The sequence below is a fragment of the Amphiprion ocellaris genome, chromosome 4, assembly GCF_022539595.1.
Source record: "Amphiprion ocellaris isolate individual 3 ecotype Okinawa chromosome 4, ASM2253959v1, whole genome shotgun sequence".
In the NCBI taxonomy this organism is placed as follows: Eukaryota; Metazoa; Chordata; class Actinopteri; family Pomacentridae; genus Amphiprion; species Amphiprion ocellaris.
In genome coordinates, this window is record NC_072769.1 from 39642824 (window position 1) to 39656115 (window position 13292).

The window sequence follows — 13292 nt, forward strand, 5'->3', positions numbered from 1 at the left end:
TGCTCATTCACCTGTTTAAGGCCTGTCTTCACTTTTCATAGGTGTCGGTCGGTGCATTAAAACTCATTGTGTGTGTCTGTAGGTGGAACCAGCTGGACTTGGCCATTGTGCTGCTGTCAGTAATGGGCATCACCCTGGAGGAGATCGAGATCAACGCCTCTCTTCCCATCAACCCCACCATCATCAGGATCATGAGGGTGCTGAGGATAGCACGAGGTATATGCAAACCAAAAAACACAATTTTAAATCCACTTTTCTGTGACATACTCAAGAAATATGTCATACTAAGATTATTTGTGGTTTAAAATCATTTTTAACTATAACCACAAATATATCTGGCACTAGTGCAATGTTTCATGATACCATTTTAAATATGCTGTTGTCTTGCAATCATGGCTTTTTTTGTAGCATTTTTAGACTATGATCTAACTGATGAGGCTCATTGAAATACAGATATTAACATACATTTGATTTCATTTCTCATGCACATGTTTCATCTACAGTACTAATATTCTTCCTAGATAGAGGCAACGCTGTTCTTTGTCACCTTTCAGTAGCTATCCTTTTTGATCCAATTCTCATCTGGCACGTGTTCTTATTATGCATGAGAAATAGCAGGACTAGCTTTATGAGCTGCCCCACTTCTTGTTAACTTCATACTGAGGAGGATAAAGGCTAATTACATCAATCTCACTTAATCCTCGCCCTCTTACCACCACCCTCTGCCCTCTATAATACTGCTGAGGGACCGCTGAGTGGACCCATGGGTAATATGCTAATTAAACAGCAACCATTGGTAATTAAGAACCAAGTGGGGTATTTGATCATGAGTGTGAGGGCTACTGGTTCTGTTCCTCTAATAACATTTTTACCGCTCTGTATGAATGTTAACTAATTTGTGTGACTGTGGGAAACAACATAAAACTGTTTCACAATCATCCACACTTCCTCTATGTAGCTTTAACTTTATATGTAAATTAAACAAAGGAAAACACTCAGAAATGATCTTTAGATATCTTTAAAGTAGTCACATGTTGTAGATTTAATCTAAAATGCAAAGAATGGTCTTTTAAAATAGGATCATTAAAGCATAGATGTAAGCCCCCTTGGTTGTTCAATTATGTTTTATCTAAAGTAAGCTTTGCTTGGTACGTTTGAAGAAATAGTGTATAATATTTTTTATGCTGTTTGTACTATAATGCTTTGGCTTACAGTATAATTAGTGGATTACATTAAAAAAATCCAAAAGTGTAAAAGTACAGACAGGGACATTTCTGAATAATGTATTTTATATTTTTGTTTATAACATTAATTTGTTTATCATTTGAAGTTGGTAAATGTGATAACTGAATATATTTATATAGTTTACCTCCTGGATAGCTTTGGAATATATGTGTATATATTTTATTCTATAGCATTACATCAGCATTTATTTGAAGTCGTATGAAAATACTCAAGTAAAGTACAGTACCCCAGCATTTTTAAGTACAGTGCATGAGCTTTGTTATTTTCCACCACTGCCTGCTGGATACATTAATGGTCAGCTGGAGTCTTAATGACCAGTTCTACCAACTTAAGTTTTAGCGTTAGTATTATCTTGTGCTAGTTCATGGCAGCTGATAAAATCTGCTAGTGAGGGCTTTCCTCTAGACATCTATCCATCCATTTTGTTTGGCTTACACTGGTTGGATCGTAGTGGTAGCAGACTTAGCAGGGCAATCAAAATGGCTCTCTCTCCAGCAACATTTTGCAGCTCCTCCTGAGAGATCCAATTGGTTCACAGGCTAGATGAGATATGTAATCCCTCCAGTGAGTTCTTTGTCTACCCCAGGGTCTCCTCCCAATTAGATACACCCAGAGAGCCTCCAAAGGAAGCCCCCAGAAGGCATCCTAATCACGTCTGAACATCCTCAGCAGACTTGAAGGATCCTCTCCCTATCTCTAAGAGTCCAGCCACCCCACAGAGGAAACCCATGTTGGTTGCTTGTACTCACAATGTCATTCTTTCGGCCACTAGTCATTGTTCAGGACCATAGATGAGGGTTAGAACGTAGACCCACTAGTAAGTAGAGAGCTTAATGTATTGGCTTAGCTCCGTCTTTACCACGATAGTCCAGTATGAGACCAACATTACTGCTGATGCTTCCCAATCAGTCATCTCATGCTCCACTTCCCACCACTCGTGCACAAGATCCCAAGATACTTACACGCCTTTGCTTTGGGCTGCAGCTCAGCCCAACACACGGGTAGCAGTCTGCAGAGAACCGTGTCAGAACAGGCATTTGTCATTTGGGACATGTGATCACGGAACTGAACTAATACAGTAACTATACCGATTTGCCAAGTTAGGATAAATTACAGTTTTTAAGAGCGTGCCACCATCACATCCACGTTGTCTCTCTTAGGCACATCCTCATTATTACCATCCAAAGAAACACCAACACCATCCTACTACTACTACTACTACTGGCCGCATCCTCAGTCTTGTTCCTCCAGAAATTGGACCTCTGGGAATTGGGGAGGGTCTCTTATGAAGAGTTGGGAAACCTATTCCATGTATTGATCGTTTATCTCTCTCCTCCTCTGTCTTTGTGCATCTCTTATCTATCATGACTGTTCCCTTCTATCACTGCGGTATCTTTTGTCTTGTGTGACCTTTGTTTCACTTTCTTTCACTCTCTTGGTGTTATCAGTTGTTTATCACCCGAACACACACGTCTGAAGCATCACACACAAACACTTAGAGTCGTATAGCTCGTTCAGAGACTGTATTTGTGTCACCCTCTGATCTCTTCTCAGTGTTGAAGTTGTTGAAAATGGCAACCGGGATGAGAGCTCTGCTTGATACAGTGGTCCAGGCTCTTCCTCAGGTATGTGTCTTCTCACACATGCACGCACACACCACACACACACACACACACACACACACACACACACACACACACACACACACACACACACACACACAGATATTCTCCCAGAGCTTATCACGAGGACACCCAGGAATTAATTAACATTTGTGAAATGATAAACGACCAGCATGGATAAACGCTCCCTGAGAATTAAGGCTTTCAGGAAGTCAGGTTATGGCAACATTTTTGCCCCTAGTGTTACAACACTGCTACCTTTCCACTGCACCTCTCATTTATTTCAGAAAAATAAGGACCTTTGCGGCATTAATTTCAGATTTTTTGTTCTCACCACTGTTAATGAGACAAAAGCAGCTAAAATATTCTTTTCCCACGGTGCGCAAAAAGATTTTCCATTCTTAAGCCTTTGCTCATATGTATCAAAGTTACCATGATATTTGGAGAATTCCTATTACAATCAGGGAGATGAAGAAAGTTCACCAACTCCCTAGGAACTAAGCAAATGTCTCGAGATTTATAGCGTACTCTATGCATTAGTCTACAGGGAAAAGCACCTGAAAGTCTTTTGGAGGTTGTTTTAATCTTTAGTTTCTTGTGGGTTCTGCAGATGGATTTTACTATTGCGAAGGTAAAGCTTTACGTGGAAACAACATCAGCAAACTGGAGCGTTGCTGGAGTTGTATATGCCTAGAGTGAGTGTATTTAATCGTAAAGACAGATTAAGAGTTAGTGGGAGAGAAGATCTTTGTCATACCAGTTATATCTTCCATAAATCCCAAAAAAATGAAACAGTTGAATTTATTAGATGACTTATTTTGCAAAACTGATTAAACCTTGAATGAACATGTACACCGTTTTATGTTAAAAAATGGTGGCTCTGCATGTAATTGATATAATGTGTCTCCTCTCTGCTGTGTTTAAACGCAGCCTGAAGCTCGACTGAAAAGTCTCCAGATATTTGTCAAGTGACTGTTGATCACAGCTGAGGCAGTCACAGCTCTTTGTTTCACTGAAGGTCTCAAAGATTTTTGATTATTTCAGAATCAGGTGCAAAGGATTTATTCTTCAATGAGATGTGTGAGAAAGTGATTTTGATGAAATACCAGGATTTTAAACTTAGATTTGGTTACTTTTCTTCACCAAACTGCACATCATGCATGATTAGCTGAAGTACGTTCAGAAAGTTAGATAATCTGACAATTTCTTTTTTTTTTACAGTTTCCTGTTCTGATAAATGGTGTAGTTGTGATGATGTTTTTAAAAGACAACATACCTTTTTAAACCTGCAGTTTTTTTTTAGTTCAGAGGATAAATCAAAACATGTTGGTCCAATACAGCCTTTCAGGGACAGTTAATGATAGCAGTGTTTTTGCCGACATACAGTATCTTTGTTTATGTCAGTAAATGTCATGAGGTCAAAACCAACTGTGACTGAAAACAGAAATTGATCACAAATATGTGCTTTTTTTTTTAAATCACGCTATACAGTTTTCCCACACAGCAGGTCACTGGGGTTTTCAGTCAATGTTTCTCAAACAGGAGCAAATAGTTAATCGATTAGGGACTATTTTTCAGCCACAGATTTGGTGCTCAGGTGATTATTTAATTTAAGGTAGCAGGATGGTGTCTTGTCAGTTTTTAGATATACAGAATTACTTGTTTCCAGGATGGAATCACAGTTTTGATGTTGGAATTTGTGGCCACTAACAAAAAAAATATGTACCTCATTGGGATGTGGAGGATTAAAAAAAATATATCCTTAGAGAGATAAAATATATTAGATTTTCAAGGTCAGAACCAAATGTACAGAAAGTTACCTCTTGTCTTCTTACATTGCCAAGATAATTTGACATGTCATTATTCATCTTCTGCATCCACTCTGGAGTGTTATATGTCTTCTGTCCATATAAGAATAGGAGAAGTATTAACTGAAGTCATGTCATGGCTTACCTTTCCTTAACAATATGAAGATCTACAACTTTATTTATTTCATTAATGCAAGGAAACCAGAAAATATACAGTAAGGATCTGGACTGGCTGCTCTCTTCTAAACAGCTCTTTATTAAAGCCATTTGTAATGTAGTGAGACTAGTCAGAAGTTGATTTTTTAGTTCTGTTGCCTTATCAGTGCTCTGACTTAGCCCTCCAGGGGAAATTTTTTTCCTCCCTCATGTTTGGTTTGAAAATACGTCCACACACAGACACAGAAATCCACATTAAGGCAATCAAACACAGGCTCACACATCGCTGCAGTTGTGCCTCACATTGATAGTCCATTTTCCCATCCGCTTTAGCTTGTTCTCTTTCCAGTCCTTGTTTTTCTGGTAGAGACTGATATCACAACAAAGTTGCTGTTAACATTAATACACACAAACATGAGGCATTGCAATGAAATGAAAGTGAGAAATAGGAATCTGTCAACACTGATACAGATATAAACATATTTCTTGTCATCACTTTTTTTTTAAAGTGGCTTATGGAATAGCAAAATATAATCATATAATAATCACGAATTAAAAACAGTGCAATAGCACTTTAACCTTTTTTCATTGTGATGCAAACCTCATCTTAGTATATCAGACTTACATATGTATGAGTTTTTTGAACAATGAAATAATTCATCAACTTCATCCAGAATGTGCAGCTCTTTAAAACTTCTTTACCCACCTGCCCTTCAGAAGAAGAATTCTGAAATTTAATTGAATGTGTTACATATAAAACCCAGAGTCCATGTTTAGAGACTGTCATACATATCAGTAGGCTTCATTCTTAAATCATTTGATTTTACTGTATCCATACAATTTTTTTATGTGTTAAATTCCACTGTTTAAAGCTTCGTATGTGCAAAACCAGTAATTAAGTATTTTCTGGATTTCCTGCCAAAATCATCCATCTTTGCAGATGTTTGGACTGTGTAAGCCACAAAACAAAAATACATCGAGAGTTCAGTTGCAGGCATGCATTGCTGACTGTTCCTTATACGTCCCTTTTTGAAAATGTATTTTACCCAAAAACTACAAGTAGTTATCCTGCTGGATTCCTTTAGCCCTAGTATTTTACTTTAATATGTGCAACTTTAGCAGGTTTTAACTAAATGGTAAATTCACATTACAACACAGCAGCGTCTTAACTTTAATATTCAAACTTGTTTGGTAAATTTACAGCAGTCTTATTTCTCTACTGGAAAGCACCTTAGCTCAGCAGCCGTTGCTTTAAATGGGCACTGTAACTAACGGTGACTTGATTTGACTTGACTAAAGAAAAATGTCATGGTGTGACTTTTCCATTTGTTCTTAGTCTGGGACAAAAAGCTCTGTTCCACTTTCCCTCAGAACATTTTCACTATTGTGTCTAAGAGGCTTGTTGTTCCCCAGGTGTTGGAATGAGCTGTCATCTGTCAGTGTGACTTGTGTAACAACACAAAACAAAAATGTACTCAACTGCACCAAAAAAATGTGTCCATCATGATGCAGGTGACTGACTCAAGGATTCATTGGTCTAATATAAGAAAAAGCATTTCCAGTGAACAGTTTTGAAAGTTTGCTGATCAATGCAGGTTTGTTCGCTATGGAAACCAAAAGGTATAAGTAACAAAGTCTGCTGTAACTGTGTTTCTCACAACATCAGTTACCTGGTTGCCAACATTACTGCTTCCTTGGCATCCAGCAATCTGTTTCTAATAGCACAGCATCCCCACCCTGCAGTGTGCTTTCATTCTCAGCTCGAGGGATCTAAAGACATCAGATGGGTTTAAGTTACATGCTGCAAAGTGCCTCAGGCCAAGTCATGGCTTTTAATATCCACCAGGAAGCATCATGATGCACAACTGGGGAGGGGTAAAAAAGTATCCTCAGGCTTTGCCTAACCTTTCCTAATTTCTCTCCTTCCCTCATTATCTCCTGCCTTTCTCCCCTGTCACCCTCTCCTCTAATAAAAACTATACATCTTCTCCTATCCCCAGCCGCTCTCAGTTTATTTGACTGTCTAATAGAATTCTACAGTCACGTATTCTAAAACACCCCGCTGCCTTTCCTGTGAAGTGACTAAGCTAATGGTGTGCTGCTAGTGCTGCTATTGCGCCCCAGGGGGTTCTCTACCATTTGCATTGCATATCACCATTAGTGAACACTTAAAGTCTGCACGGATGGATTCACACCTGTTAAGAAGTCAGCACGTAAAAATGTCCCCAAACTGTGTAATAGAGTGATTTTCCTCGATTCCCGGCAGGGAGGGTTTTGTGACGGTTGCTTGTGTTAACCTCCAGTTTGGTTGTTTGCAATAATTTCTGATCTGAGGCAATGCTTGCCAAATCCTGGATGCGCCTCTTTAGTTTGATGACATTTCCAAAGCCTCATGCATCATTTTAAAAATTCATGAGTATTAAGTCTGTTTTCATGTTTTATGAAAAGCTTTGGCTTTCTGTCCAGTGTGTTGACCATCCAGCTGGATGAGCAACACACCATACATTCTTTAGAAGCTTCACTGGGAATAGTTTGTAACATCTGCAATGATATCTGCATCTTGTTTTCAAAGAGATTCAGTTAATGCTGTTAACAACATGAAAAGAAGAGAAATGGGGAAAGTATTGCAGTTTGTGTTTTTACAGCGGATCTTTTAGCCTGAGAAAGATCACGCTCTGTTAGATGCTCCACGGACAATAACAAAAGATTGAACTTGCACATTCTGCTGTCAGGAAGTATGATCACAATATGTATATGTGATGTTGGCAAAAACTATAAAAGTACTCATGATTTAATTAGTAAATGAATAGAAGATGAATGCTCCACTGTGTGTGACAGGTGGGAAACCTGGGCCTGCTCTTCATGTTGCTGTTTTTCATCTATGCTGCTCTGGGAGTGGAGCTGTTTGGAGAACTAGGTGGGTCTATCAATGCTTCTGTTGAAATTATACTCTTATTTTACACTTCTGCTAATAGTTAGAACACCATTGGCTTATAAGGTGGCTTTAATTTGTGTTTTTTTCAGTAGCCACCGAGGCCTATTGAAAATTTGACACATCACACTGCTGTGCCAAATTTTCAATTGTCCCGTTCGTGTTTTTGTTTGGTGAAATAACAGAAGGTTCGCCTCTCTACAGTGTCATTATGTAAAATTGTAGTAGTGTCGTAGTAATAATCACCAGCATGAAAACAAAGTGCAGGGATTTGTTTGCAACCCCCTTGGCATCATTTTGTTTATTTATTTATTTTAATTTACTTCGAATGAAAGACAGGTTGGCAAAACAGCACAAAGCCAATATAATCCCTGTTTGTACCACCTGCTCATCTCTTATTTCTCACTCGAACACAACCGTAACCAAAGTTTCACCCTCTTCTTTCCCCTCCTGTTTGTCTCTCATCATGTCTCCTCTCAGTGTGTAATGCTGACTACCCCTGTGAGGGAATGAGCCGCCACGCTACTTTTGAAAACTTTGGAATGGCCTTTCTTACACTCTTCCAGGTTTCAACCGGCGACAACTGGAACGGCATCATGAAGGTACTTCCCCACTGAGCAGTGTTCTGATGATTAAACATCTGAAAGATCTATACGTGGCTGTTTTGTTTCAATGTCAATGGTTAGATGCTAAATTTGCTCAATTTCACAGCTGAAACATACATTCCAGGCTCATATTGCTTATACTGGAAGGACAGAGGGAAGATTGTGAGCTGATCTGAGAGCCCAGATGTCTGTCTATAAAAGCTCCCATTGCAAAACATGTAAATACCAAAAAAAAAAGAAAAAAGTTTTCCCAGAAAGTACATTCCAAACCAAGGAAAGGTCTACTTCGAAAGAACCACACTTTCTGTGTAAGGAGGATGCAGGCATAGGGCAGCAGCATGACCTTCAGCCAGGAGACCAAGGTGTGAATCCATTCTGAGGCTAATATCTTACACTTACCTTCAGTTATTAGTTATTGGTTGGTTAGGTTTAGACACCTTGAGGTTTAGGCAGCTTTTCACAACATGTTTAAAGCTTCTCCTGCATTTTCTGGGTTAGGACAATGATGAGTTCCACCCCATCAAATATACGATTGACTGGCTAAAGAGGAGTGACGGTAAAGCGATAAAATAATCTAGCAAAAACAGAAAAAAAACAACTGAAAATGCACGTTGGTCGTACAGGAACATGGGAGATAGGGCTGAAATAAATGGCATAAATTAGTTTTTATATTTAAAGAGTAAATGTTGAGTATTCGCCTTGTCCTATCCATGCCATTGCAAAATGGCAATTCCCATTATTTCAGTACAATTTGTCAACTTCAGTTGTGCATTTTACAATTGTTTGTATGATATATGAATGTAATCAAGAGTTAAACTACTAGGGCTAAAAGTGTTCCTCATTTAAATCACGTCTACAAACTGTAGACATGCATAGATGACAAAATACAAATTATGAATAATTATACATAATTTGTACTATTTCTCAGGCTGAGCTAAATTGAGCCTTAACTTAGACATTGCTGTTTTATATAAAACAAACCACAGTTATAATAATGAAATAAAGTGTTTTGACTAAAAGTGGTCAATGTTAGCTGGATGACTTGAGGATATATGAGAGCTACAACATGGCGTCATTTATCTAATTGACTCAGCTGATTGGTTTTCACTGTCCTCCTGTTTTCCCAACAATGCAGCCAGCACTGATTTTCTCACATGAGGGTCAGTCAGAACGGATGCTGTCTCAAGTAGCTCTATTTGAGATTCAAGAAATACATGGAGGCCTATTTTTTCTACCTTCTAAGCTGTCTAAATATATTTTACACCAATCTCAGCTCAGATGAAGCTGAGAGGCAGAGCTATAATTGAAGGTCTTTAGTTCAAATCTCTGGACCAGACCATGCTTAGGTGGAAATGAGTGAGAAATGAATGTGCCCTTTAGCAAAGATGATGCTAAAAAAAATGTACATGTGCGCTCAAAAGCTGCGAAAGATGAATGAAGATTCAAATTTACATTCAAAAAAATGTGAGTATTTGATCTCAGGCTTCACTCTCAACTATCACTCAAATCAAGCTACACTCTGCAGTCACACCCAAGTACCAGGAGCTCTAAAACCTTTATAGCAGCTCAGATGTGACAGTTCATCAGTGCTGATTAGACCCTTACAAAGAGTGGCTGACTGTGGCTGAAATGCAGATTTCGGGATTGTCAGAGTTCATTGATGTGCACTGTAAAGATGTTGAATATTGTTTTGGGAATAAGTTAAACACATGAAGGAGTTTCTGTTTGATTATATTCTGATTTATCTAAACTATAAAGATACTGGATTTAAACCTTTGCATTGCTCATCCTAAATCTAATTCTGTCTTTATGATGTTTATTGTTGGTTTGACTCAGTCTGTTAACAAAGCTTTGATAATTCACTGGTTGTGTCTGTTATATATGGGGAGAGAAATGCTAATTGTTAGTAGATTTAACTTCTCAGATGCATTGTTTTTTGTTTATTGTCAATAATTAGAATGTTTTTGGGGTTTGTCTGTTAGGCAGACCTTGTGGTAGTGTTTTAATCAGACAATAATAGTAAAGTAAATGATATTGGAAAAACTTTTTCCCTGCAGTTATATTCTGTATTATTATAATATAAATTCTTCTTAATCTGATTGACTTGATCTGAAACTCTTCTGTTTAGCCTGTCCGTCCATCTCCCCAAATTCTCACTATGCTCCATTTCATTCATGCCTTCTTCCTCTGCTCTTGTGTTGCTTTTATTTCTTTTCTATTTCCCGTCCTCAATTGTCATAATACCCTGCTTACCACCAGGACACTTTGAGGGAGTGCCCTCCGGGTCATCCAGGCGCTGACTACGGCTGCCATGCTGGACTGCAGTTCATCTCCCCGATGTATTTCGTGTCCTTCGTGCTCACAGCGCAGTTCGTCCTGATAAACGTGGTGGTGGCTGTGCTCATGAAGCATCTGGACGATTCCAACAAGGAGGCGCAGGAGGACGCCGAGATGGACGCTGAAATTGAGTTAGAGTTGGCTCAGGGAGGCCTCTGCTGCATGATGGGGGGCATCGGAGCTATCGCCGGAGCCACAGGTGGCGCTGCAGGTGGGGTGGGTGTGGGCGGCGCAGCGTCTGGTGCGATTGCAGCCGGGATGGTCGGTGGTCCAAGTGGTGGCATGATGGCACCGCTACGAGATGGAGGAGGCGCTGCAGCTCATGAGGGGCACACACACCATCGATCTCAGCTCTACTCTCCTGCTCAGGCAAGTGGACTGTCAGGCATTCAAGAGAGTAATTACTGCTGATGCAGCCCCACTTCGACTTTTAATAATGCAGATGAGAGCTGGGCAATAAGAGCTCTTGGTTTTTGTGTCTCCATGTTGGCTGCATACAAATGTCATTCATTTTTCACAAAAACTAAGTGCTTTATGCAAACCACTTCAGACTTATACTCGCAAACACTAAAGAACTTAGTTTAATTGATGCTTCATTGTTTTTATCATGGATATGTTCTTCCCCTGCAGCCATATTCAACCAGTGTGCAGGCATTTAACCTCCATAAAGCAGTAATGTACCAATAATCCAATGACAATGGCTACCAGTGAGCTTACTGCAAACCCTGATTAGATATACATAATCAATATGATGATCATCTAAATGGAATCTCACCCAGACACTTGTGATTGACTGGCTTGTAGTTTAGACTTGAGAAACACTGTCTTTTTAACAGTCAAGAATGGAAGCAAATGTCCTGAGCCTATACTTTATACCAATCTGGAATATGTGGTTACGTTCGGCGTCATGGAAAGTTCTCTCCAGAAGAACAGTGTAGGATCACATGCACCGAGCTGACAGGCTGACAGGAGTCGACTGATCTAACAGAAAACTCAATGCAGCATTATCATCCTCTCTGAGTTCAAATGGTAATGGCAAGCAGATGAGTCATCAGTCACTGAATATCACATTCAACAATATAATAACAAGATCACCAATCTAATCCATTTTTGCGCTGATGCATTTTGAGTCACAGTGTAGTGGCACTTCAGGTAGACCTGAGAGGTGTTCGGTTTTATTACTCAACAGTAACTGAACAATACTGCTGTCGCACTCAGAGCATGGAATCTAGTTAATTCAGCCGCTGTGTGCAGAAACGATAAACTAATTAAGCTTTAAGTCAGTCGACCGAAAATTAATCAACAATCTTAATTCATCAAAAATGCTAAAATGTTTAATGATTCTCCTTCTCACGTCTGTTCATTTGCTGTTTTATTTCTTATTGTTTCACTGTTCAGACAAAACGAGTAATGTGCAGATGCCAGCGTGGGCTCCCAGAACGCCTGGTACACTTTTTTTTTCTTACTGTTTTCTGATTTCACATAGAAAGAATCAAAACCCATATGGTAATTAAACAGTATTAAAAATAAAAGTTGTTTTTATTTTCAGTTAATCTGTTGTTTATATTTTCCTTTAGTTTATTGACTTTGGTTTATAAACCATTAGAGAAAAGTGTAAAATACTCATCACAATTTCCTGGTGCACCAAGGTAGCCGTATTAACCCCTTAAAGTTCTGTTCTGTTTTTTGATCTCTGTATACAATACTTATTTAAAATTTAATCTACATGGCAAAAAATTAGTTTCTGCCTTAAAAATGCTCAAATGTGACTCTTTTATATCTCTGTCTCTCCCTCCACACATCCTTCTGCTGCTTCAGCACACCTGCTCACCTACAAATACTGCATAACTGCTTTATGCTACACATGGGCAGGTTATACTACTGAGTAATTCAGCCATAGAAGTTCAAGCCATAAACTGATTCTTAAGAAGAATAATGAAACCGAAAGTCCTGACCAGCAAACTGACAGAATTGGTTCTTTAGGTTTGTCACATATGAACATAGATACACTGCAGTTTTAAGGTGGAAATGCTCAGCCAAAGTGTTGACTGCCTATTTCTCTTATTATTTGTGTCCTAGCATATAAAAAACACCAGATGGATGCTTTAACAAGATAAAAATGTTCACCTGAAACAAATGTAGTCAGAAAAACTGTAACCTTCTTTGGCCCAATGAGCAACCTTTGGTTCTGTGGTTAAGAGACCTTTGGGAGGATTTTGAAATACATATGTCTTGTTAACTTGACCACCTGACTGGGGTAAGACTGGGAAGATTCAACAATTTTACTTTCAGCTAATCTGTCATTTAGAAAATAAAACAGTCCTATCCCAAGAAGTAAGTGACATTGACATTACTGACCCTGTCCTAAAAATTCAACTCCAAACCAAGCAAATTTCATGAAACAGAAATGCTACATCCTCGATAGTCACAGTAGTACGAGGAGGCTTCTTCTCTGAATTTGGCAACCGTTGATCAATGGTGTCATTGCGTTTTTCCAGATATCACATGATCTCAGTAAAGGGACCTCTAGACTATAAGGGTTTACATGTCTTCTTGTTTTATTTGAGACTAACAGTCTAAAATCCCA

General features: G+C 38.9%; 1 protein-coding gene across 4 annotated transcripts in view; it reads left to right on the forward strand.

The window, feature by feature from the left end:
• The window catches only part of LOC111587353 (voltage-dependent T-type calcium channel subunit alpha-1I-like), a 277496-nt gene that overhangs the window by 241160 nt on the left and 23044 nt on the right, over positions 1-13292 (forward strand). For all 4 annotated transcript variants that reach the window (XM_055010174.1, XM_055010175.1, XM_055010173.1 and 1 more), the window contains exons 29-33: positions 83-216; positions 2800-2870; positions 7670-7748; positions 8244-8365; positions 10628-11074. In XM_055010174.1, coding sequence (XP_054866149.1) covers positions 83-216; positions 2800-2870; positions 7670-7748; positions 8244-8365; positions 10628-11074 — 853 coding nt within the window. The remainder of the gene's footprint in view (positions 1-82; positions 217-2799; positions 2871-7669; positions 7749-8243; positions 8366-10627; positions 11075-13292) is intronic.